At 47.0% G+C, this 27,822-nt stretch overlaps 1 protein-coding gene across 9 annotated transcripts in view; it reads right to left on the bottom strand.

Annotated features, from left to right (window-relative positions):
* The window catches only part of NIN (ninein), a 99,663-nt gene that overhangs the window by 60,334 nt on the left and 11,507 nt on the right, over positions 1-27,822 (bottom strand). For all 9 annotated transcript variants that reach the window (XM_054028099.1, XM_054028101.1, XM_054028105.1 and 6 more), the window contains exons 2-4: positions 27,518-27,599; positions 11,909-12,078; positions 494-533 (exon numbers count right to left, since the gene is read on the bottom strand). In XM_054028099.1, the coding sequence (XP_053884074.1) occupies positions 494-533; positions 11,909-12,078; positions 27,518-27,599 (292 nt within the window). The remainder of the gene's footprint in view (positions 1-493; positions 534-11,908; positions 12,079-27,517; positions 27,600-27,822) is intronic.

Genomic DNA, 27,822 nt, shown 5'->3' with positions numbered 1-27,822 from the left:
CCGAAGCCCTGCAGTCTACCTGCCGTTTGCGTTAGCTGGCCGCCATTACAAAAGTAGAGACTCATCCGCCATGTTCCGCTGCAAGAGCGTCTAAAGGCCCCTCTCCAGCCACCTGAGCGTAGCACTTCTGCACAGCCCTAGGAACGAGCACCGGCTTCCCGGAACCACAAAACCAGTATTTCCAACCTTTCAGAGGAACAGGTTCCAGCACACACGGCTCTCGCATCCCCAGCGAGAGTGAGCCAGGAACCTCCTCTGGTCCATGTGGTTTTTAGCCTCAGACACTTGCAGCCGGTTCCTGGGCTCGGCCCCGCTGAGCATTGCCCCATACACATTCCCCAGGGCAAGATGCCGAGGGCTCTGCTTACGACTAGATTAGGGCTGAGTCAGAAATTCTTACCAAGAAATTGCCATTGTTTAACTTTCTTATTCTCCTCCATTCCCCCTCCTTAACTTTACAAGGATAAAAGCAGGTGCTTCTTCGTGTTCTTACCTTCTGCTTCATATTCCTCGCTGTCCTGAGTCTTCCAGTGCTAAGAAAAAAATAGGTTCCACAAGTTATTAGTATTCAAAGGCAGCACAGGTATAAAAAGGACTCTTTGGTCATCATCAGATGAGCTACAGAATTCCAACAATGCTGAAATACTTTCATCTCCACAGCCTCCAGGAGCCGAGTTGTCAATCCAAGCCTTTTTGATGAAGTCCACTGATAGTAGTGTATCTGTTCCAAGGTATTTCGGTGAGGGTTTGCCAGGGGCATTTCAAAATAAAATCACTTTTGCAATAAGTGTAGTTATTGCAAAAATCAGATCGGAAGATACCAGGCTAGAGCCGAGTCTGGTTAAACCAGTTCAGTTAGAAGGAAAAAAAGGTTTGTTTTGAAAGGGGCTCCATTAAGCAAACCAGTCCATCTGTCTTTGTGATAGAAGGATGTGAAGGGGAAGATTAAAGGAAGGGAATGAGCCTAGACTTCCAGGTTTTGGACCATCTTTCCAATTCTGGAACAGCACCAGCCATCTCTCTTCTGCTCTGGCTATATGACAACCCAGAGAAGACAAAAACGACTAGCAAACTACGCACTATGATCTCATCTTGCACACCGCCAAGTACCAGGTACGGAACCCCCTTTCCCGCTACAACAAGTCCACACACAGCACAAGCAGCAGATTTTCAGTGTCAAGATAAGCAGCAAGAAAGCTGCTCTGCACCCTTTTATACCGCCCCTATCCAAACCAAGTTAAAATCCTGGCTCCCCCAGGCTTGAAGATGCACTAAATTGATTGAATTAAGGCAGCGTGGGTTTGTTCACAACAGCCTTTCAGAAGTGCTAGCTCACCTTTAAAATCCTACTCTAGGCATTGCTTCCAGCTGTGACAGGTTAGAGACCGTTCGGGGAGAGAGCAGAGCACTGACGTGAGGCGAAATCTAGAAAAAACGTATTTGCAGGCAGTGGACTTTATAAAGGTCCACGTGGCAAACAGGTGGTCGTACAACACACTAGCTTTCGCTTCCAAATGGATAGCCTCTTGTAGAGCACGTTATTATAATCCTAGGCAAATATCCTAAATATCCCTGGGGCTGTGAATCACCAGCGAGTAGCTGGGCTACCGTAAAGCCCCTCATACACGTATGATCAGGACATCTGCTCACAGAACATGCAACAAAGAGCTTAAACTGTTCTTTACCTTGTCCATTGTAACACGGGTGGGACAGGTCAGCCTCTACTCACCGAACCTGCCCCACATTGGGAAAGGAAACCATCACCAAACGGCCGCTGTAGGACAGGAAACCACAACGACAAGCTCCTCCTTACCTAAACTAGAATACTGACTGGCGACGTCGAAAGACAAAGCAAGTCACCGATGTACTCTCTGCCGTCCCTACGGCAGCAGCCCGCTCCCTACGGAACGCCCTTTCCAGAGGTAGGGTGAGCGTGGGAGACAAAACTAGGAACTCGGGTCATTGCGATCTCCCTCAGAAAAGGGACAAGTGCTGGCGAGGCACTCTGAGCACTGGGCGGTTTGCTTGTCCTCCACCTGGCAGCCACCCTGATACGATTTCCTAGCACATGGCAGTCAGCACCCAAGTATCCGTGGCCAAATTACTTCCACGGTTCTATATTTCACATGCATTATTTAAAGGATTTACCAAGCACTGCACAGCCATCCCTAGATATTGCTGCCCCTAATCAACTGACGGGGCATTTCGTTGCTTATGTACTCAGCACACGTGAAGCCCGGCAAGATCAGCTTTCATTCTAATGGCAGTATTATCAGAGGTTACTTTTCAGCAGTTAAAAAGAAGCGCATGAAAGCATACGCATGTGACTGATGGATTTAGAGTCAAAGTCACCAAGGACATAAAGAGGCTCTAAATCACAATATAAAAGTTTAATATGTCTCATTCAGATTACAGCTAAAAGCCATTAATCTACAATGTTACCATGGAAACTGGATTAGGTCACTGTACTTTTTTAGCACGGCTTCTTGCTTCTGTTTCATCATCAGGTAAACCGCATGATAGCAGCTCCTAACAGCACACGATTTGCATGCCCACCACTGCCTTTCTGCGGGATTGGTACAGGAGCGAAAACCAGCAGCAGAGCAGTCTGGGGTGGGGGAAATTCATGCTTCCCTAGCAAGGACCCCCATGGAAAATAAAAATGGGTGTGGGCGAATGAACTGCCAGAATATCCTCCAACGTGCGTAAAGAGTCAAACGGCAGCAAGACAGCTTCTATAGCCTCAATGGGACGTCACTGATGTAAGCGAGCAAGAGCTGCTCGCACAGGTGCCAACTTTCTTCAGTCCAGGTGGGTGCTCCACCCCTGCTCCACCACGAGGCCTCGCCCCACTCTGTCCCTTCCCCCAAGGTCCCACCCTCGCCCTGCCTCTTCCCGCCCCCTCCCATTGTCTCCCTGGCCCCGCTCCGTCCCCTCCCTCCAGCACCTCCTGCCTGCTGCTGAATGCACACACCGACACGCATGCACACCTACCATGTGACAATCGCACCAGCACAGAAAACTGAAAACTTTGCGAACAACCCACAGTATGAAATTTACAGTTCTGGCAAATATACTGACAGACTAGGAACGCATTCAAACACGGACCGAACGGCCTGAATTTGTGCCGCTTAGCCTCAATGAATACTACTCCCCAGCTCCGCTCAGAATGGCATTAAAGAATTAGGTTGGCTAGATTCTTAGTTTACCTCCAATGACCTCTAAGGAAAGAAAAATATACAGAAGGCAGGAGCCGGGGGAGCAAATGGCCACAACTTGTGTCTGTGGAAGTGGAAAACGGAGCATACTCCTGCAGTCGACAATGTACGGCCAAAGAATAGCCTCTAGGGCTCCAGAGATAGACGCCACCTTCAAGCGTATTTCCCAGCATCCTCCCTGAATTCCCTTTTGGTGGGAGGCGTGATTTGTTAGCGTGAACTGGATTTTGAAGCGGGACGGGGTGAGGAGGAGAAATCTCGCTGAGCCCGGTTGTGAAGGGTTTACATACAAGTAGCGTAATATTTTGTTTCTTATTTTTTAAAGTAAGAGCTGAACTGAAGCCACTGGAAAAACTTTCAAGCACTCGTTGGAGAAGCACCAGGTAATTTCATAAATCCAGACAGTTCAGAGCGGCTGAATGGTGAGCTGAACACCTGTCGTCCCTGCTCTATGCGGATAATCAATTGTTGCAGACACTGAAGGCCGAACGGCCCCGTTAGCCTGACTGCTGCGGTAATTCGCTTTATCTGCGGGCGCTCTCCTCTGCCGCCCAGCATCAGGGGCTCTATTGTACTTGGCTGCTGCAGGACCCTCTAAGCACACGGACTCGTTACCAGACTGAATGCTTGACAAGAGCTTCATTGTGAGGCAGGGGGATACCAGAGGTCAGAGGTCAAGCAACACCCAAAATGGCTGCCACAGAAGGCAGCCAGCCTATTTCAGGAAGACAAAGGGAGACTTCCATCAGTGCTGTGGACCGTGCATCTCAATGTCACGCGAGGCATTGTTGTCGCGGGCGCGATTGTTCTACAGCTGGATGTGGGTCACACACATTACTGAGCCGGTGTGCAGAAGGCAGAGATTTTAGGAATGTATTATTTTGACAGACACATGCTTTGCTGGGCTGAAGAGCAGATGGCTCCGGTTTTCAATGATCGCTAGCTTGCAGCTCAGAACCCATGTAAGCATCTGCAGCCCGTGCCGTTTGCTCGCTGCGGCCTCTCTCCATAATAACGTAGCAACCTCTCCCACCCTACCATCTGCTTCAGTGAGACAGACCTTTGTTCTCGGTCCGAATATATTGCTAATTAAAATGATGATCAGGGGCTCACACTGCGCCTATTCTATCCTGCACATGTTCAAGTGATCCTTAGCACCAATGTGAACATCAGATTTTTTGCGGGGGGGGGGGGGGGGGGGGGGGGGGGGGGGGCAGACTGACGGGGGGATGGCATGTGTTTGCTGAAGGGTCGACTCATTAATGCAAACAGCCAGAACAAAGATCCCCAAAACTGAGCAAGCCTCTAAACTGCAACACAATTTACAGCTGCTTTTGATTATAAAGCGCCACCACTAAGCGCCAATAGTGAGGCCAAACAATAGCCACTCACAGCTCCTGTTTTAAAAAGATAAACATGCTTTGGATTATCCGATTTGTACTTCGAAGACTTCAGGATCCTAGATTTTGAAAAAAAGTCACCAACCCGGTTTCTCTGCCCAACTTTGTGGGCCATCTTGGCAAGTGACGCAAGTCAGGGATGGAAGATTTTCCAGTTTCAATTACTGCCTTTTCATTCAAAAGCAAAGGAAAGTATACATTCATACTCCTCGGGCTTTTCCTCTGATTAAGCTCTTCTTTATCTGATAAGCAGGCAAATTCAGGAATAAGGCACACGGCTAGGACATAACCATCCCTCCACAGCACAGTAAGAAAGGAGGCAGAAAGTTTGGGTTTTGGCCATCTCACTAGTAGAGGATTGCCAGAAAGACCTCTAGCTAGAGCAGTGGGTCTCAAACTTTTGTACTGGTGACCCCTTTCACATAGGGAGCCTCCGAGTGCGACCCCCCCCTTATACATTAAAAACACTTTTTATATATTTAACACCATTATAAATGCTGGAGGCAAAGCGGGGTTTCGGGTGGAGATTGACAGCTCGCAAACACCCCCCCCCCCCAATAACCTCCCGACCTCCTGAGGGGTCCCAACCCCCAGTTTGAGAACCCCGGAGCTAGAGTGTTATACAGGTTGTCCATCACCATGGTATCTAAATAATTTCCACCGATAGTAAGTACAAAAATCTCTCTTCAAGCCCTGTTGGCAGGGTCAAGCTTACAGTTACTGACAAGTGTAAAGGGTGAAGCGGCTGGCATGTTTGGGGAGGTAATTGCCGGGAAGCTCTATTGAAGAGGAAGTGGGTTTTGCCATTGGTTTGGAGCACAGGGAGCATGGGGGTCATTTATTTGGCAGCAGGTTCGTTAGGCTTGGTCCAGCTCCATCTCCTTAAGATACAAGTCTTCCCCTGCTTGTCAACAGCTTTTTCCAGTGGCAACCAGGCAGTCACGGGAGGCTGCCCTCATGGAAGGAAAGGCGATCAGGTAGCTAGGGCAGGCATTTTGCAGGGCTTTGGGTGTCAATGCAGCGACCTTGAGCTAGACTCTGCTCGGTAAGGGGAAGCAGTGTACCAGGGTGATGTGTCCCTAGTAAGCAGTCCAGCCTCAGGGTATTGGGCTAGCGACCGGGAACTGCAGCAGGCCAGCCTGGAAGTTACAAATGCATGAATCACTGAGGCCAAATCAGCTACATGTAGCTACAGGCCACAGTGAAGGGCGCCATCAGCGGGATGCTACATTGCAGTGTAGACACAGGAGGAATGGCTTGGGTGAGCTGTGTATAAGGCTCTCTTCTCTAATCTACCTGCCGAAGCCAGGCCTCTCTGTCTACCCTGCTCTTTATACCCGCGCTCTCCGGGCGTGAAGTGTCTGTACGCTACACAACGCCGTAAGTACAGATGTACCTGTCCGCTCTTCGTTCCTCACTGCTGAATGGAGTCAGTTCTAGCCAACGTGCTGTTGGGCAAATCACCAATTATGAACGTGGGGACTATTGGCCAACCCCCAGCATCAACAACTTCAGGGTTTCAAAAGCTGCATTAGCAGGAGGTCAATACCTGCAACACGGGCTTCGGAGCAGCAAAGGCAGCGTCAGAAGGCAGCAGGTGAATAGCTGAGATTGCAACAAGTTTTTAAAGCCCATGTCTAAGGGCTTTCATAGCGGAGGCGGCGATTAGCACCTCGTCCACAGGGCAGGCCAAGGCGCTCATTCCCTATCTCCCAAGTAGTTGACACATTACTCTGCTTAATGACGGAGATTCCGCAAATAAATTGATTAACCCTCCCCATAGCACAAGCAGGGAGAGAGGACAGGCTAAAGGAGGAAGTGATCAGCTTCAGATATACAAGATGAACCCTTTTAATTGGCCCAGGGCTGGTTCAAAGAAGCATCCCAATGAAGCCACTGCCCCACTTTGTCAGTTCCTTGTGGATCACGCTGTGCTTGGGCTAGTCACTCATAAGGAAGACAGCTACAAGCTTAAAGACATGCAACAGAAACACTGGCCAAGGACTTGCTTGCAAGGATTTAGTCCCACTAGCCACGCTTCTGAGAAGTGGCTTTAAAAATGCTGAATGTCATCTTCAGGGGGGTCATTCCTAACCAAATCTGTAGTGTCTTTTGCTCCCCTGCAGATCCCAGAAGGTCCCGCTGCAGTCTGGGAGGCTGAAGATATACATAAGTTTTAGGGCTTCAGTACGTATCAGCTGGCCCCGCTCGTTTTCAGACACCTTACTGAGGGCATTACAGAAAGGTAGAAGGAAGGCACTGAGAAACTTATCCAAGTGTTGAGCAAACCTCACGAGGGATTAAGTCCTTGGTATCCCTCCTGAAAGAAAGCAGCACAAACACACCTGCATTAGGATGTTTCATGCAGACAGAAGAACAAGTATGGCTACTTAGTTAATTGACTGACCTTGTTAATTTACCAGCCTTTTACACCCACTTTACAGCTAACAGAAAGGAATACAATTACGCTGAGTTTTCCTAGCTGGTGCACATCCCGAGGAGGTATATTAACATTGATTTTGAGGTCAGTGCAGTCCACGTGGCCTGCACCAGAGGAGATGGATTAGTCTCTCCACGGTGGTAAGCAAACACATTAGTGCACATATCACCGCAGAAGCCAGCTCTCTTCCAAGTGCACAGTCGAATTACTGCCAGGAAGGCGAGATTGGAAAGCAAAGGATCGTAGAGCCATGTGGAATCGTTGGCAAGCAGGCGCACTAGCCAGGAGCTTGGTCTTTTAAAGTTCTGGTCTGGGTGGTGGTGTTTTTTTAAAGTATATTTTAAAGCGACACATTTCATTCTCCCCTACAGATAACCAGGTTTTCACTGCACCGTAGTATTGCTCTCTCTACTAACAGCTGCCTGCTCCTACCCGCAATTCCGTATTTCAACGGTCCGTCGGCGTGTTTGTAGAGCACACTGGGGAAAGAATTCCGCTTCCCCTCTAGGGCAAGGTCTGTGCATCCGCTCCCATCTGACAGCTAGCAATACTGGCAGTGCAGTACCAAAGCTCATGGATATAATCCACCACTTAGTGCAGTGCGCCTGGCGCCCCTCAGCAGTCACAGCCCTCCAAGGAGGCATCATAAGCAAACCCGGGGGAAGGGAAACAAAAACAAATGTTTCTTCTCCCTCACTGGACAATTTCCACTGAGTGCTACTGAACATTCACTATCGGATTGACAGGGTTTGGCAAACACACAGCACAGTGGCAGGGATCCAGCATCAGCGACGTGCTGTTGTGGCCATATGCTAAATACACCCTACCAAGGTTACACTATTTCTCCTCCCTTGCACATTCTGTGGCTTGGGGTAGTGGAAGGAGGAAGAGTCTCAGTGCTCACACGATGAGATGCACAAGTTTCATCCAGCAGTACCATGGTGGAGTTTGACCGGGGGGGGGGGGGGGAAGAGAAGGGATAGCTCAGTGGTTTGAGCATTGGCCTGCAAAACCCAGGGTTGCGAGTTCAATCCTTGAGGGGGTCATTTAGGGATCTGGGGCAAAAAAAATAGTTGGGGATTGGTCCTGCTTTGAGCAGCGGGTAGGACTAGATAACCTCCTGAGGTCCCTTCCACCCCTATGATTCTATGCCCTGATCTTACAGAACACAAGCAAAACAGGAGTTGAGATCTTTAGGTGAGCACATGACTAGATCTACTATAAATAAAGCTTGATACAATCAGGCATCTCTGGAACAGAACATTCCCAGGCTGGCAACTGGAGATGCAGGGGCTGGGAGGGGGAAGCAGCTTTCAGAACCTCAAGAATATTTATGAAGTGTCTCTGCTCAAAGCATGTGTCATTTTGGTGTTGCAGATTATGGCAGCGCAATAGAAATCACCAAGCACAAACTGAGAAGATAAGAGGATGGGAATGCCAGGAAAATCCCTGTTGTATTATCTAACAAATGCATATAATGAAGGAACAAAGTTTTCTGCAAGCAAAGACTCGCCACCCTCCAGTTAGGGCAGTTCTGTAAAACGCCACTGCAAAGGAGCGGAGTAAGAAGGCCAGATTTCCTTAATCTCTGTTTGTACCACAATACATGGATTAATACTCTAACATCAGACAGCTAGCCCAGTTATTCATCGTCTAGATTAGCTAGTACTGTAGTTGCTACTGAGTTTTCACGGATGAACTGAAGGCAGAAGACGTGTCTCTTCTGCTCACAACACACTTCGTTAGACATGAAGCCAGAGTTACAGCCATAGTTTAATTACTGGCCCTTACTTTATTCAGGAGCACAAAGAGGCCAGAGGGAGGTATTCTGGTATTTAGTCAGCATGATCTAATGTGTAGAACAGTTATTAACATGCTACATCAACCAGATACAATCATGTATTCTTCTGGGTTTTGAGTAGGAGACATCTTACAAGGCTGGTCCAGCGGTGGCACCGTCAGACATGATCTTGGGTAGGACTAGACAGCTCCCCAGTTTACTTCGGGAGTTACACTATTATCTGCAGGCCAGACGTATAAATTCAGACCCGAGACTAAGTGAAGCTGCATCTTATTTACGAAGAACACTTTTAATATGGAGCAATATTTTCTCCCAGAGTAAAGCGAGTGGCATCCAGGAGGCAATAATTCTGCAGTCGGACATGGTTTTATGCTTGGCCCCAGTTTGAAGTGACAGGTTTGCACTGTAACCCTCAGCCCCAGGCTCTGTATTCGGTTTAGGGTCGGCAGATGATTATATTTTTTTAATATAATTCTTACCGATAATATCAATGTTTATTTTTAAGCATTTTTTCAGTTTATCGATTTAAATCTTCACAACTGCAGGAAGTTATAGTGGTTTCAGATAATTATTTAATGACCGTAGATGCAGAGATTTAAAAAATTAAAGCTTTAAAAAAAACTGTTTGAACACAAACTGTCAACATCACATGTCAAAATATACAAAGTAGATATCCTTCAATAAATCAGACCCGTGTTTACTATTCATTCTATAGTCCATTTGTAACAAGCCTAATTCAAGACTAAATCAATGGATTTTGATAAATTCCCAAGCCATATTTTTCTTACTTCGCCTGTTGGTTTTGATCATCATCTATGGAAATATTTTCAACGTTTTTTGTGTGTACAGTGAAATCAACAGTCACTGACATTTACCAGTAAAAATCTAATCTTTTTAAACCTAAAATTATGCTACACACACAATAGCCTATTTCCAAACAACGTATAATTATGACAAGGACTCTGGAGATGCTACATTCAGTTCAAATTAGCTCTGCCCTGCTGCCCACTTTGATCAACTATTATGCACAATCTGGCCTTGTACCACATTCTCCCCGGCCGATGTGCAGGGTACAGCAAGGGAGGGAAGTTTGGAAAGAACTATGCTGTGGGAAACTATAGATTCAACAAAGCTTTGATCCCAGCTACTCCGGTTTCCCCCCAGACTTTACTCAACTGAAGCCCAAAGAAACCATTTCTCTTCACGAAAAATAGAAAAGGGACCAGTTTGTGACCTCCTTTGTAAAGCACTGAGATTGATGGATGAAAAGCACTTATACAAGACCTAATTATTACTATTCTATTTCTGAATGGACCTTATATTTCAGCTGCTTGGGCAGCATAAAGTTTGCAATCTTATCCTGCGGTGTTGGGGTTCAAGGAACAACGCTTGAATTGGGCAGGTAGGTCACAGCCATATTATTCAGCTAAGTCTCCAGACTAGTGCTTTTCTTTGATAGTGGATTACAGTGTCTGTACGTACACATGGAGAGCTGGGTGCAGCTGGTAGCACCAGCCATGTGGTAGCATACCTCCTGGGCCCAAGGAGCCTAGATGGTTTTCTGAAATCCCAGACCTATCCTAGCATCTTCTGATAGTGTAACACCCCTCAGGTCTAGAACCCAGGCCTGCAGAGCTACCAGGCAGCGGACATCTCCCAACGGCAGCTGTAGCCAGCTCATGCTCCACTTCCCAGGACCCGTTGTGGACGCTGACCATAGGAAGTTCCGCCTTCAGGGTTTGACAGACAGCAGCCTAATGGCTCGTGATTGGCTGCCTGCCCTTTATAAACCCAGGCAACAGCATGGATCTTCTCTAGCTGCCACGACCGTTCCTGCTCCTTACTCCTGAATTCCTGGCTTTGCCCTCTGCTTCCTGACTCAGACCCTGAAACCCGACTCGGACACTGAACCTTGGTATCGACCCTGGAACCCGACTACCAACTTCTCTGCTTCTCCCAGCCTCAGGTGTGGCCCTGCTCTGACCCATGGCCCTGACTGCCCTTGTTGGGATCCTGACAGACTGCTCCAGCGCTCGTGCAAGAGCTGGGCTCCTCCGCAAGTCTGCAGAATGGGCCATACAGCTCTTTGGAGCGTGTGTGGCTGGAAGCCATCCTTCCTATTACACCGAGCAAGCTCCAGTCACCTATAGCGCTTGCAGTGTGGCCTGCAAGTGGTCAGTTCTATTCAAAAGTTCTTCATAAAGAGGAAGGATGGACTAGGGCAGAGAGGCGGGTGGACGGCAAGGAGCATTCATTACAGCTGACCACAACCTTGGCAGGAGAGAGGGTGAGAATACAATCTGGGCACTGTGGAAAAAGCAACACTTAAGGAGAAGCCTGATCACAAAAAACACTCCTGGTAGCAGAACACTAACGTGCTCTGGGAGCACACAGTGCTGTAGGGACTGACGTACACCATGGGGCTAAAATGGTTGGCAAACATTTGCATTGCAGGCATTGATGCTAATCCAGTTGGATTTCTCCAGCGTCACTGGACTTTTCACCTGCTCACTTGTGAATCAACATATTAACTCAGCAATAAAATAAGAACCAAATGCTCATAAAGATGCCGCGAAGAGGTCTTTTTCCCCAAAAGGGAACCTTAAAAAGCATGCTATGAGAAGCGCATTTAACCGTTTGTGATGTCCCCTTTCTTCCCTAATGCTAAACAGTGCTCTGCCTTGTATTGTCTACGTCAGCACATTTTTGCACAGATTTAAATTTGGGCCAGTGTAAGAGGGGTGAGAGGAACAGAAATCAAAAGACAAGTAGCTGGATTTAAATACTGAGTCAATGAGCATTCATCTATACCTGATGTTCACATACACAAGCTCAGATGGCTTCCCATGGCTTGAACACTGTCCCTGATGGAGTTTAAACATTTAGTTCTGGCACGAGAGCAGTGAAACCAATACAACAGTAAGAAACTGAACTGTGTACCCTTAAAAGGAAGGGAGTCAGAAGGCGGCCAGGGTCATGTCCAAAACCTCCCTTTTCCCCCTCACACATCCCATCAATGCGACGTAGGTCCCGTGGATAGTCACTTTACCTCATCGCAGTCATTGGAAGCGATGTGTGAACTCCGGGCTGCCTCATTGAGAGGCTCAATCACAGTCACCTCGGCAAACTCTTCCACGGATTCCTGAAACTCCGGCAGAGACCGCCTGCCATAGCGTTTCCCACCTTTGATGTATTTGGGCTGGGCTTCAGGTGAAGAATCTATTGAATTAAAAACAAAGATAGAGCATTGGCAGCATCATTCCCGAAGAAGCAGTCAGCATTTAGTCCCAGCAAGATGCATCATCGTACAACTATAAAGAACAAGCTATTCCTTCATACTTGTGGCAATTCAAAGAGCAGCTCCTCTTGTAATTATATTGTCCATAGGACTGAGTCTGGGACATCTCTAGGTGGTGCCCATTGCCATGAATATTTGCACATGCTCTAGAAGGTCTCCAAAGAATGCCTCACTTCGCAGCCCTAATTCTGCAGGCAGATTTCCTCAGCATCTTGGAGAGTGGTTTTGAGAACGCGGTTTTTGTAGGGGGGGGGGGGGGGTCTCTCACCTGGAGAGCAGAGGCAACTAAAACCAAACCAAAAATGCCCCAGAGATGCAAATGCTAAACAGCAATTTAGAAAAAGACCCTGAATAAGCATTGCAAAAAGTAGAGAGCCCTAAAGGTGCCAACATATGCTAGTTATGCAGTTGGTACTGAAGATTGTGGCTTTTGTTCCAAGCCATACATTACAGTCCATTTATTAATCTACATTGACTGCTCTCACTCTGAAAACCAGGCTGCAAGGCCACACCTATTGAATCACTGGGGATGGGCCCGTCCACACCTAAAGGGCCCTCCCCTTAGCCCAGAGTTTCCCAAACTTTAATAACCTATGAACCCCTTTCACTAAAATTTTAAGTCTCGCAAACCCCCTCCTAAAAATGAATATTTCCAGGGATTTTCTCCTTTACCCGAGTATAAATGATAAAAGCAGTGATCTTGGAAATATAAAATTTGTTTTATGACATGTTTATTACACACTATTTATTATTATTTATTTACAGTATTTTTTTTACATTATGAAAACGGCAAGATCTCACTTTCGTAGCTTGTATCACTTTGAATAAGCCTGTTATAAGACAAGGCTCCTATGTTTCATCAAGGAGTATCAGATGTGAAAGAATGAAGGTATTTAAGAAGCCAACTCAAAGAGTTCCTCCTACACAAGCACTGAGGTCTTGAGGAGTCCAGGGAAACAACACACGTTACAACAAAGCTTAAACTTGTTCTTCATAATAATTTTAAAAATACTAGCTGCCTATTTAATTTTAAAAACAGCAAAAAATATCCACCCCCTTTTCCATTTCTTATAAGGACTCTTGAAGTTTAAATCTCCTCAGTGTGATAGATAGGCTTGCTTTGATCTGCTTAGCTCTTGGAAGTCCAGGGGCTCCGGGCTGCTGGCCCCGGGCTGCCCGGGGTCAGCTCTTTCTGCCATTAGGAATTTCCCCCCCCCCCCCCCCGAGAACCCCCTGTAACATTTCGCGAACCCCCAGGGGTTCACAAACCCCAGTTTGGGAACCACTGCCTTAGCCTAAGGAGAGGAGCCACCAGACCCAGGTGTTAAATGATTACAGTGGACAACTAATGAAACAAACAGGGACAGGAGTGAAGGTCACAGGTCCAAAATCTAGGATCCAGAGGAGGACACTAAGCAGAATATCCCAGACAGCGCCCACTTCTCCTCAAAGGCGTCCAGGGAGCCAGTGGACATGGCCTAGAGAAACTCTGCCTGAAGATGCAATTTTAAGAAGGATCAGAAATAGGCTCCATAGTCACAGAGCACCTCACACCCCCTCCAGCGTGCTCCTCCTGGTATGGTTGATGGCCATCTTGGTCAGCACCAGGAGGAGGTGGACATGGAGATCTCACAACTTAGTGGGGTTATGGATGGGGTATGTGTAAATAAGGGGATGCAGGGAAACGTGCAGCCGGAACTTAAGGAAGAGTTTCTGGAGGAGCCGAAAAAGGGGCTGCAACCTGGTGCACTCGATGTAAACGTGCTCCAGGGTTTCCCTCTAGCTGCAGAAAGGGCAGGTGTCAGGGGAAGTGGTGAACCGCCCCAGGTACACGCCCATGCTCACGGCTCTGTGATGGAGCAGCCAACTAATACTCCAGTTGAGTCTCAAGAATTGCTCCTGTAAAACAAAACCACCAGGAGATCTAAAAGACTCCGTTTTTGATCACAGTGTAACACTGGGTTTTGTGCCACCTCCTGCGAGCAGTTCCCATTCCTCCACCATATCAGACATCACCAGCTTGTTACCAGTAACGGTCTTAATACACCAGACAGAACTCGCTGTACTCTGAAAAGTGATACTACAAAATGGCATCGTCTTGAGCTCTATGTTTACTGTCCCTCACTGACTTCCAGACCGAATTCGCTCAGGTTGCAAATAGATAGGTTTCACCGTCAGCCTTCCAAACTCAGCCTGGGATGTGAAAGTGATGACAAGCCATTTCCTTCTTGCCCATCACCAGTAATGAAGATTACTGCATGCCTAATTACGTACTCTGTTACACATGCACTGCTCCATGCTCTTCAGAGTCCCACCCGCAGGACCTGTGCAACCCTCCCTTTGCTTTCAATGGATGTGGTACTTTTAATCTAAAAGTCTGAAAGCAACCCCGCAAGTGCGGGGGGAAAATGAGCACTTGAGGAGTGGGCCATCCCCAGAAGGCACTGATGTTTTGATTGAAATAAGCAACCAATCTTATCTACATGACAAGCAGGGTACACGTCATAGCTTGCATGGTGCATTATAGAGCTAATGTCAACTACAAACCCTTTTACTTGTCTGTAATTTTGGGGAGGGGAGTCTCTTAGCTCTTCTCACGACCAAAATTTCAAGCTTCCCTTATGGGAACCTTCTAGACTTGGCAGTGAATTTCCCAGCACCGTTGAAAAGAGGGAAGTTGTGCTATTTTTAGCATAAGTCCTTCAATGTCTGGAATTTGGTCAAATTAAATGGAGGATCAAATTAACCAGGGATTCAATTAAGGGAATGCTTCGTTTTGCTCTGTTTGTTAACTTTTGTATTTAAAAGTCCCACAAGGCTTTTTGGCCATTTGTAATGCACTGAGGCAGCGGTGAAGGCAGTAGGTTTTTAAAATTTTATTTGAAGAGAGCTCTGGTACAAAATAAATACAAGACTGCAACAGCAATAAAGACCAGAAAAGCCGTTCAATTATTGGGAAAAAAAAAACCCACCACCCACATAGGGCTCTAAGAAAGTTATAGGGGCTTTATAACACAACACCCCCCCCCCCCCCGTGTCATCTTGGATAGTATTCCTTTAGATATGGATGCCATCTTCAAGCTTGTTAGAGGGAAAATATTCTGCAAGTTAGCTATGCAATGAATTATAAAATACACAGGACTGGGAACGCTTTGATTTTTCCAGACTTACACGCCATCCATATATATTGCAGCTCTGGGGAACAAATTCTGTGCGCACGTTTGAACAAGATTTGCTGCAGCTGGGAGCTCACACATGAAAGTTGTGTGATGAAGGGCGCAGATAGACTGATTAAGAGCCCAGAGAACAAAAGCAAACCTTATCACTGCTATTAAAGCTGGACTAACACCGAGCAATCTCTACCCCACAGCTTTCTCGGAAATGCTAACATTTGGGGCTACTTACTAGCCCATTTATTTTCTCCTGCCCCCCTCCACAGCCCCCACCGAAAATGCTCTTGCCATGGTGCAATCTTATTTCTCAAAGGCAGAAACACATCTTTAGGGAGGCCTGTATCTAGAAAGGTTTCAGGGAGGGTGAGAAACAGCTTGGTAACAATGCAGCTATTGCTAGATCTACTCCCCGACTCCTTAAATCCCAGCAGAATCCAGCGTCTGTTTTGGTTTTTCTAAATGCTTTGCACAACTCCTGTTAGCAAACAAAAGGCTTTTGAAGACACAGAAGATCCACCTCTGAAAATAGAACTGGACACTTGTGCTATTTGTGAAAAGGACGGTGAGATTGTGCTTGGACTGGAAAGGCCTGACTTTCTAACATGTATTATGCCTAAACCCAGCTGGCCAATGAGTTTAAGGGGACTGGACATTTCTATCTCCAGAGTGCAAGGGAAAATGATGTTCCGCAAACTTTACTTAAGGGCAGGGACAGACCAATGCTTCTTTCTAGCCCGATTTCCGATTCCTAAGCAGTAAGGAATGAGTGAGAGACGATACACCATGATCTGTGCACCTTAACTGCACTGCTGGTGCAGCACACGGCTTAGAACAAAGCCTTATTGTTGTGAGGTGATTTCGCAATACCCCCCTTCCTTCCCTGCATTTAGTTATCCTGAAGTGGAATTGTCTCAGCCAATCAAAACCCAGGGAATGCTGGAAAAGTACTGACCCATAACTGTACATTTCTCATTTATAGGATTCCCGGCACTCCAACTGTTTTAGGCTTCTGATTTGCATAATCACTGGTGCACCGTTATTTCTACACCATACAGTGCAGGTCTCAGAGCCCAGGGCTACAGACTCAGCCCTCCAGGACTTGTGCTACAGCACTAAAAACAGCAGTGTAGACGCTGCGGCTCGGCCTCTGAAGCCCCCCCACCCTCCCGAGGCCGCAGAGCTCAAACTCCAGCCCGAGCCGCAACATCTGCCCAGCTGTTCTGAGCACCATGTATGGATCTTCAGTAGTGGTGTGGGCACGGTCTACCTCCAAGTGGGAGGAGACCAAGGTTGAACTGGGTGGGATCAGAAGCGGAGGTGGCCATGTTTGTTGTGGCTATCCACAGACAGATGGGCAGTCCCATCTTAGCATGAAGGTGTGAACACTTCAATATTAAAAACACACAACAACAACAGAAAACAGACCCAACATAAAGGTGCTTCATGGTTAGGAAGTCCTAAAAGTCATGGTGGTTCCAGGGTACAGTTAGCCAAGAACAGAGTTATCTTGCAAACAGGAAGCATCCCCAGCTAATGTGAAAGTCCTCAAGGAACACTGTGAAAGTCCTCAAGTTTCACCCCACCCCCCAAGGCATTATTTCTCAGAGGAGGGCATACAAAGTAGTTCTACAAACAACTATCCAGTTGCAACTGTTCGTCATTTCAGAATTATAAGCATTCAAATTACAGCAGCTGTAGCAGGAGCTATTTTTAGTAGAGCAATATTTATGTAATTCAAATTCATATTGAGGAAAATGTGCATATACATTTGCTGGCAAAATGCTGAAGAAAGTGACCAACCCATCCAGAGCACAGCATGTTTTGGTGCTGTTTTTTAACCGAGCTGACGTATGTATCTTAGTTTCAGCTTAAGTTATGAACACGACTACAGCCAGGACAGATTTCTTAGGCCCATGTTGTGTGTTGCACACAAGAAAATGGCAGAGAAACTTTCAAATCAATGTGATATGCTAATGAAGGTACACATGAGGCTGTGCTCGATGCAGACATAAAGGAGCGGCTAGGTAAAGGAAAGCTAGATGGTATTTAGGTACAGGGTATTAAAAGAAGTTTGTTAGCATGATGTGTACTCTTAGGTGTTTTTGGAAAGACCGATCGTATTCAAAGCTCTTCCTGACCTCTGGTATTCCAGGGTGTGAACAGGAGACAGGTCAAGTCATTGCTTTCCACAGAACCTCGGGCTATCTTGCCAAGAAGAAGCTGAATGAAGATCAAATGAGGGTTGGTGGGGGATGCACTGACTTTCAATGAGATTTAGGTGCCTAACTCACTTTGGAAAAAATCTTACCTAGTGCCTAACCTTGTACTCTTAGCTTGCAATTAATTATCGGATAAAACTTGACAGGCAGACTGATCTTTATGGTAGCACATGCCTAGATTAAGTCTAGAAAGGACCATTATGATCATCTAGTCAGCCCTGCAGTATAACGCAGGCAGGCATCACTGTGTGGAATCTTTAGCATTTAGCCCAATAGCTTAGAATTGAAACAGTTTAAAGTGAGACATCCACTGTTGACGTAAAAACTACAAGTGATGGAGAATCCACCACATCTCCTGGTTATCTGTTTCGGTGAGTAAATGCCTCCATGGTTCAAGTGTCAATCTTTATTTTCTACCTCCTGGAACCAAATAGAGTACTTCAAAACTAGGCTCTAGTCTCAGACCCTTGGAGTAAGGAGAAGAGATGAGATTGAATCAGTCCTTCCAACACTTGTGGGAAATGTTCCCCTATTATTAAGGACAGACTTCGCTTTCCTAGCCCAAGCATCAAAAGCCAGCTACCACACAAAAGGGGTTTAAAATGAGGGATGCCACTACCCTGAAAGCCAGTCATTTCAAGAGGAAATTAATTTCTTTACTGCTCAAGATTCTTTAAAAAGAGACCAAATACTCCTAGTCATTGCAAACAAAGTCAGGCAGCCTACCACCGTACAAATCACATTAGAGAGATAGAATCTAGTAAATCCTAATCCCCAGAGATACCAGGCATCGTCTAAACTCCTCTTAGGCCCTATTTCACACTTCAGTCTTAGCAATGTGCAGCCACAAAACAGCAAGCTACCGAGGCCTGCTGGAGCCGTTTGTCTGGCAGAGCAGAGGCTGCTGGAGTTTTAAAGACACAAGACCCCTTTTCTAGGAGGCGCAAGGTCCCGCCTATAAATGAATCATCGCCTGTCTGAAGGCCCCAGTTGTGAAAGCGGATTGCATGGGCACTCTCAGGCCCACATGGATGGCGCCTGACTGCAGAAAGTTTCCCATGTGAATCAGCTTGCAGAACTGGGGCACAAGCAAAGCCAGGGACCTGGAACAGACCATACATGTCCAGCAGAGAGAGTCCCACGATGGCTAGGAACATTCACGGTGCTTGTAAGTTATTCCCAACATGCCTTTTGGGGGGCAGCATTAGGTGATCAGTTCTGTTCTCTCCAATATTTGCGTATCATGAGCGAACGCAGCAGCCAACTGCATGCGAGTACTGCAGTAAGCTGGTCTTCAATTTGTTTAGAGCATTCTTTTAATCTTTAACTCCATCCTGATAATCCACTCCTAACCAGGCTTCTAAAACACAAAACCCTACTTCTTATTTGCTGCTACAGAAAAAAGCCCGATTAATTTTACACACACGTGACTGATTTTAGATTTTTATTTTTTTTTTTAAATCTGCTTTATTATCCATGAACCAATTTTCCCTCCAATTCTAGATGGAGAAACAGGTGCATTCTGCTTGGTTAAACATGAGACAATAAGTGACTCCACGTTAACCGACAACCACGGAAGTTATCATGGCTCAGTGCCCAAATCGCTCATGGCAGGATGGGAGCCCACGTCAGAACACCCAGGGCAAAGGCAGTTTTAAGAGGCCAAATGTATATGAAGCACAGCTACTATTTTTCTGCCAGAAATTTATTTTCTCACACACCCACACACACACACACTCTTTTGAGGTGGCTGAAATCTCTCAACCACAATCACTTGCTCCGTGGCGGAACGTTGGCTGGCAGAGTGGACTCCTAGGATCCTTTAACTTGCCACTCTCCGCCTTTTTCTCTGTCTCTTCCACAGCCAACATCCTCCTCCTGTTTTCTAGGCAGGAGTTAATGCAGCACTTCAGGCCACAGGGTTGGACAACCAGCCACTTCCAAGCCAGGTGGGAATTCTGGATGGCAACTGGTGCACTTAGTCTGAGATGCTGATGCTCCGGTTCAGAAGCCAGCTGAGTTTTTCCTTGCAACATCAGCCGCTACCCCCAGGAGTTAAACACAGACTGCAAACAGGACAGGGAGCGCTCCCCGCAGCAGCCACGGAGGAAGGGGAAGTTTGGGGAGCCCTCCCCTACTTTCAACAGAGCAGGTGGAGCTGCTTACTTGGATGTATGGCTACCCCAGGCTTTACATCTGCTTAATAATGGAGCAGAGTAGGTCTCTTCCCTGAGAGATGTGCTTCCAGCCGATTCACAATCCAACGTCCTTCCCAGGAGCACCACCACGTCCGAGAGGAGAACCCCCCAAAGTGCACATTTCACCAGACTGACTGCTGCTGTGAAGCAAGAGCTGCAACCTCACCCACGCCCACCAACCCATCCACTGGGCCAAGTCCCCAGCCAGCTCCCTCTGCAGGAAGTGCTTATGCGGCAAGAGGCCATTCTTGTTCCTTTCTCTTCTGACATTGCAGTCGGGCACGTCCCCTTTGAACGCATCGTTACCCAGGAGAGAGCTCTGATCCAGCGCTGTTGCTTCTCTGAAGTCAGCAGGAACCCAGGACACTCCGTGCCCCGTAAGGCAGAACCCACCGAAGGGAGAATGGCTGCATCTGAACGAAAGCCACTGACGAGACTGTCAAGCACATCAGAACGAAGCCCTTGGAGTTTCGTTACGTGAGATTCCTGCTGGATCAAAGGGAGCTCGCTGGCGCGGCAGGAGCCCATTAGAGAACAGCCGTCTCATCCTCGGCTTTGCGCATGCAGGGCACTCTTCAAGGCCAAAGCCCCCTGCTGCCACTCCTGCCATCTGCCCCTCCCCAGTGAAACACACACACAGCCCCGCAGCATCACTAATTCCATTATTCCAGCGAGCACACAGGCCGTCTTACTACCTGCCTTTCCTGGGGAAACTCAACCCCCTCCACTACCGCCAGCGGGTCTCCAAATCGGCAAACTCACCCACGGGCTTCAACCCAAGTGTCCGGACCAAGTGCTCCCTCTGTTACTCAAGATCAACTGGTTTAGCTTTCTTGACCCCCGCCCTTTTCTCCAAGAGAAAAACCTGCACAAAATCCTCTCCCAAATGCTGGGAGCGCTCCCCAAACATCTCTTCCTCACCCCCTCGGTTATCTTCTAGCAGAAGCAGAAATCAATAACCAGGAAGCCAACCTGGGTCACGGCAACGGGCTGGATTCTTCTGGCCTCCCTACTTCTAACACTGTTTCAGAGTCGGGCAGGTTTCTCAAGGAAAATACCAAGACGGGCTGACTGGCTCCTTTGCTGCCTGCCAAACTGAAAGCTCACGATGAGCACACAAGCGTTCCCACAACCACAAGCTCGATTCCTCCTCTGCACGCAACAGCTGTTGCGATAGGCTATGCTTTATGCGTCAACTGGAGCGAGTCATTCCCTCCTGAGCAGAGACCAGCTTCGAGCTCGAGAATGAAGTTCCCCGAAGCCCATTTCTGAACCAATCCCACCCCCCAATTCGAATGACGCCCTCATGTAGAGCAGCGTTCGCTTACCAGGCACATGGACAGAGGCTTTCACAAAAGAACAAGTGCAGCATACAGGAGGAAGAATCACGGCCTAAAAACCTATGAATTTTTTTTTTAATCTCATTATTTCTGGGGGGCGGGATTGGTGATTTTTGAAAGCTTGGGGCTGACCGTGCTGCAATTACATTACTTGCTGAAAATTTGATACCAACAGCATTAGAGAGAGGAAGTTTGCTCTACATTTTAAGAAAAAAAGTGAACACCTCTACATTGTGTCAGCTTGTCAAAATGCATTAAATAGACATTCCTTCCAGGCCTATAGAACTCCCTAGCTGACACAAAAGCCTTTGGATTTTATGACATTCAAAATCCAGATGACAAATATTACTCTAATTATGTTGTGTCAATTGCGATGGCCTACACGGGCCCAGAGAGTTAAAGGTTGTACAGTGACAGGGTCACGTTAACACAAGTAAGTGTGGTTCAGGGTTTCCAGTACAGAGACCTTGGCCTGCTTAGTACCGTGGCAGATGCACTAGAAAAGTCATGCCAAAGTTTGGGAGTTTATTGATCAAGTTACACAAGGAGGAAAAAAAAAAAAAAAGATATTCTGGAATTGGAAGTGAGTGTTTATACATAACTATCACAATCAGAATTCCCTTTTCAGGGGGAGGATGTCCGTCTCATTTTCTCAAGCACTCCTTCCTGCTGGGGAAGAAAGAACTGAGCTTCAGACTTAACCCTGAGTTATAAAGGAGTCCTTTTCCCTGCCTTTGACAAGACCAACACAAGAGGGAGAAGAGACAGGATAGTAAAAGTGTGGGATGAGGGGGGTTGGGGGAATACAGCTTTTGTTGATGTTCTCAGCATAGAAGGCAGCTAGTTAGTCATAGATGGATGCTACGGACTGGCAGGTTGACCGCAACAGCTGTTGCTCTGAACTCTGGCTCACTTCCCCAGTCTGGGATGTGACCTGGCTGATGCCTCTCCTTTATGGGTCTCTCTCATGCTGGGCAGAGCAGGACGGACTCTCTCATCTTGTTGTGTTCTTGCCCTGTGGTACAGCTGGCTTTGGGATCAGGTGAAAAGCCAAGAGAAGTAGAACAGGAGGATAATGGAAAGCAACACACGAGAGGGCAGTAAACAGCAGGCTCTTGCGTGTATCAGGGTGGGTCCTCACTGGAGCAGCAGCGATGGTCAGGTATCCCCACTGCTGCCCGGAGGCCTGGCTGTTTCAGTGATCTGATGGTCCTTGAGGCTCACAAAAAACAGAGTCCCTGGAGTGAAGTGAAGGCTGGCTGGCCCTCCCCGCCCATCTGGGAATCCCTCGGTCAGTTCCCCACCCCCTACCCTTTTTAAGGGCCATGAAAAGGGGCAATAGGAAGAATAGCCTACCCTCTCACTATCCTGTTCATCCGTCAGGCCTAATCTCCAACACTCCAATTTTAGTCCAAAAAGTGTAGGACTGGAAATCAGTGTTCACCAGACATGGTCTCACCAGTCCCTGAGTTGCATCAGTTGGCCTTTTTGTTTGGACTTACCGAGTGGTTTGTCTTCTTTAGGTACCTTTCCCCAACAAGATTTGTTAGAAGCGACTGGAATGTTGTATAAGATTTCCTTCACCTTCCCACAGGTGAGCTCACAAGTGGGGTGGGCTTACCAGGCCCCAGTTACCCTCTTCTATTGGAGTTCATGCCCCTACTGCTTCAGTTTGGTTACCGTTTTCATTGGGATAACCCAAAATTCAGCCCTTCCTAGAACCATTATTTTGAAAAATAAGTCCCTGAGCATCTTCGTTGGATGATTCACTACTGAACACAGAGCACCAAATTAGTCTTGGTTCATTGGCATGCACGGGCATGGTCTGTGGTGCTCCACATGCCAGCTCCATGCCGATGAGCTGGAAGGGAATTAAACAAATAACCTCATCTCCTTACAAGAGACCAGCTATCCTCCCCGCCCCCCGGCTCACAGAGGGAACTGGCTGATTTGCATCATGAAATGATGTGAACCATAGAGCTTGTTGGTGCAGTTTCAAGGAAAAGTTACAATTTTTGTTGCATAGTGCCTTGCCATCAGGCATGGGATTCTCCACATTCATTGGACTAATACATCTGCCAAGAACAGCTTTCCACTCAGTTCTTTGGAAGGTTTTGTTTTTTTGGGTGTGTGTGTGGGGGGGGGGGGGGAGGGTTGTTTGACAAAAACCACACAATTGTCTGCATCTGTATAAAATTTCACTTCACTAGCGATCCCTCTAGATAAGAGGGCAATCAGAAATTTAAGATCTAGGAGAAGAATCCAGCATTTTTACTGGACTTAAAGTTATCCCCTTGTTAAGCCATCTCTTATTTCCTGGATTTCCTGCTGTCCCCTGCTCAGAAGCACAGAAGGGAAAGGATTACATGATTTACATACAGATGTGACATAACAAAGGGAGATGCGAACCACAGATTCTAAAGGCCCAATTTTCAGTTGTTCAGCACCAGAACTCCAGCTGAAGTCAAGGGGGAGGTGCAGGTGCTCAGTGCCTCTGAAAAAAAAAATAATCACCATTTAGATCTTACTCTATGATAGACAGCTAGGAGGGCTCCCCAGATTATGTTTAGCATTCCTCAGATTGCCCGACTAATCCTAGAAAGGGCTGGACATTGACAATAGTAAGTTCCTCTCAGCCATGCAACTTTCTGAGGAGGATGAACAACATATAAACCTAGCACTGGTCCATAATCCATTCCCTATTTAGCCAAGAGCTTGAAATGACAGGCTGAAACAAAGAAAGGAGAACCAGGAGAGGAATGGTTAACAGACCCAAAGGCAGTGAGAGGTCTGAAGCATTACATCTCTGTATTGTCAGCCCCAATGAGCTTCATTTCTGAGGGCTTTTACTTAGCTTGTCCAGAAATCTTTGTGCCAAATGACTGACCTGGAGCTTGGGTGAGAAAAACAGAGATGGTTCAAACAGACACTTTCCTTATAGAAAGGAATTCTCTCAAGTCACTCTTAGAACTGGGTAGAACAGAACGCTCTATGTTTTTTAAAAAACTGGCATATATTCTTTGCATTTCCTGCTGTTGTCATACTTGTATCTTGGACATCTGCTGCATTAAATAGGATTTTTCTTCCTGTAGCATGCTCAGCATTTCTTTTGCTCTATGCGAGACTTCAGGGCATACTGGACCTTCAGCTATGTTTCAATGCCATATTTTTGGAACTCTCAGCTCCTGGAAAAGCAGTCCAGTTGTTTTCCCTCAGGAAGACCAATTATTCTGATGGCTTTAAGTCCAATTTGTTTCCCCAATATCTTCAGTCTGTTTAGCATGTTATTTGCTTTAATGAAGGCGACAGAGACTTCAGCTCTCAAGTCCCGTCAGCACTCTGTCCCACTAACTTGGCCTCTATGTCAATAAATTGGTCATCCAGGGCCTGAGTTGTCAAACTTAGTAACTGGAGATGCATTAGCAGCCTGGACACCTCATGTTTGCTTCAGTTTCAGACAGAATTCCCTTGAGAGTGGCTGGGCTCCAGCACTCCCACAGCAGGGCTCCGCACAGCTCCCAAAGATAGCTGCTCTGGATTTCTCCCCGTCTCTTTCAGCCTGTAGAAGCTCTATCATGGCCTCTCATTGTTGATGTTGTGCATTATCCCTTACAAAATCTCTGCAAACAAGCTTAACCTCGAAATGGGCAGATGTTTAAGTTTACTAGGGAACTAATACCCCCTTACACATGGATAGGTGTCTTCTCTCACAGTCTGCTGGTTCTTCCCCAGAGGGTCCAAACTTCCCAGCTCACCGAGTGGGATCCCCGATTTTTCCATCTTCTATTGCCAATTACCATTTTCCACCTCATCTCCCTCCCACCCGCCACTAGACTGGGGCACTAGCTTTACAGGAAAGGAGGAATAAATCTTCACCAGGCCTGTGATGCTGCTTTAGCCAGCCACTAGGAGTTAAGGAAAAATTAAGAGCGCATATTCCATTCCAGGACTGAAACTGCCATCTGTACCACAGCCTAGGAAGCAAGTCACCCAGGAGCTGTCTGTTGGTCCCACATCTTCTGTGCCACAATGAACTTATAGCAACTGAATCTCAGGGAAAGAAATTGCCCAAAGAGGTGTGGGTTTGCAAGTCCAATTGAACAAGTCCCTGTGCCACTGCAATGCTAGGAAACTAACAGGGCTCCCCACACATTTTTTACATCTTTCACAAGGAAAACGCAAGGGATTCAAACTACTGCATTAACGTATGGGAGATACCTAACTCCCACCAGAACTTAGCTAGCAGTGACCGCTGCCCTGGCAAGCTGATTGTTATACTCAGAGCTAGTAGCAGTAAGAGAAGCCTTCCTTCAAACTAAGGACACAAACTGAAAGCTAGTCATATTTCTGTCACTCAAAAAGTGTCATTTAAGGCTGAGACCTTAAGAAACAAACGGCATATTACAGCTTGTTACATAGAACAGGTTTTCTTCAGAAAGCATTAAGCCAAGTCTGCACTGTTGGGATTCCTTTCTTATGTTCGCTAGATTAATTACTCAGACATTACAACTAACAAGACTCCTGTGTGGCACAGAGATCCGTTTCTCTGCCCCAGGATGTGCACAGCTACAAAAACGACCACATGGAGCTGCAATCTGGGTTTGCACACTTGACCTTTCCTGCTGCAATCAGACCACGCGGAACAATCATCAAGCAAGCTGAGGTCATGGGCCTAATCCTCAAGACATAATTTCTCACATAAGATGCAGAAGGCAGCAGCAGAACCAGCTCAGACTACAGAGCGTGACAATTTTTGTTGTTCATTTAAAAATTCATCTCAGCTTTTCTGGGCACACCTGGTCACTTCCTTTCAGGCTCCTGTGAAGAACTAGACAATGAACCTAGCATTCATCACACCGAAGTTACACAACGCCTGTTGAAGGTCACCAGGGAGTAGACAGGATAGAGAGTCATTACATGCTGGCGTCCCATGTAAGTGCACCATCTTCATGCTCTCCACCAACAAGCATTAGTGCTGGCTATATTCTCCATCCATCCCTCCCTCCCCCACCCATCTTTTGCCTGGTCTACACTGGGGGGAGGGGAGGGTGTCGATGTAAGATACAGCGACTTCAGCTACGGTATTCCTGTAGCTGAAGTCGCTGAATCTTATTCAGACTTACCTCCCGTCCTCACGGCGCAGGATAAACGGCCGCGGCTCTCCCGTCGACTCCGCTACCGACGCTCGCTCCGGTGGAGTTCCGGAGTCGACGGGGAGCGCGTTCGGGGATCGATATATTGCATCTCTGAGACGCAATATATCGCTCCCCGATAAATCGATCGCTACCCGCCGTATCGGGTATTGGACATACCCTTAATGATCACTCAAATGATGCAAGGAACTGGCTTGCTTTTTGTGGTGGGGGGAGGGGGCAAAGACTTGAAGTGTCTCTATTTGCAATGTGAAGTTAGCTAGGTTGTTCTATTCAGTTATAAAAATCTCAAATTATCAGTGTCAATATTACAATAGCCTGTAGAGGCTGAAACGAAGATCAGAGCCCCACTGTGCTAGGTAACAAGACCCACTCCCTGCCCTGAAGAGCTCACGATATAAATAGAAGAGACAGGAATGAGAGGGAAAAGGACGCATCATCCCCATGCCACAACTGGGAAACTGAATCACAGAGCCATTAAGAGACTTTGATCCACATCTCCCAAGTCCCAGTCCAGCGCCTAAACCATACAACCATCCTCTCTCTCTAACTTATTAAATGGAGTAATTTTACCGTCTCACCCGGCTTCACTAAAAGGAGAGGACAGCAGTACACAGCCGTGCAGATCTCTCGTCACCCAGTGAGTGATAGTTATCACACCATCACCCAAAACCAATGTCAGCATTTCTCCGAAGTTCAGGAGTTTGGAAGGCCCATCTTAACTGAACAGCTACGGATTCATCAGTTTGTCTGTACTTGTTTGTGAGAGGCTCCTAAAACACTGGGGCATATACAACACAAGGGGTTACCAAGGGAGGTTGTGGTATCCCCATTAGTGGAGGTTCTAAGAAGAGGTTAGACAAACACCTGTCAGGGATGGTCTAGGTAGACTTAGTCCTGCCTCAGCACAGTGGGCGGGGCTAGATGACCTCACAGTCCCTTCCAGCCCAACATTTCTTGCTGAGTTCTGAGACACAGGGATTCCAGAAGTCCTCATGCCTGTCCAGGCATCTAGACCATGGTGAGGAGAAGTGGCATATAAATGCCCCCCAAAAATGCCCATAAAACCAAACACATTTTCTACCATTGATCAGAATTCTCCCCTCCTCCACTCCAGGAGGTTCTTAAAAGGAAAGTTCTGCCAAAGGAACACAAGAAATCCCCCTGCCTCAGTCAGCCCCAGCACTTGTATCCACATCTCTCTCTAAATGCTGCTAGGGTCCTCTTCTCTCAAGCACAGAAAAAGGTTTCTTCAAGCACGTTAAGAGAAACGTTACCTGGTTCTTGGAAGTCATCCTCGTTCGATAAGGTTCGGGATAAGATAAGGATCAGCGCTTCTTTAAACTGGTCAAAGTGGACCTTGAAAGAGAGAAAGACACATAAATAAGTCAACCAGCACAGAGCCTTTAACATGGGCAAGGAAATCCTGGGTAAAAGTCTGAAGTGATTCTTGAGCGAGTCATGCAGTGAGTCTGTTTAAGCAGATGGCGCTCCATACGTACTCAGGCCACTTCTTTGAATGCACAGATTTGTTTAAAACCAAAACCTATTGCAAAAGTCTCAAATGAGTCTCAACGTGAAG

Source organism: Malaclemys terrapin, chromosome 4 (assembly GCF_027887155.1).
Source record: "Malaclemys terrapin pileata isolate rMalTer1 chromosome 4, rMalTer1.hap1, whole genome shotgun sequence".
Lineage (NCBI taxonomy): Eukaryota > Metazoa > Chordata > Testudines > Emydidae > Malaclemys > Malaclemys terrapin.
This window is presented reverse-complemented; position numbering and strand designations above follow the sequence as displayed.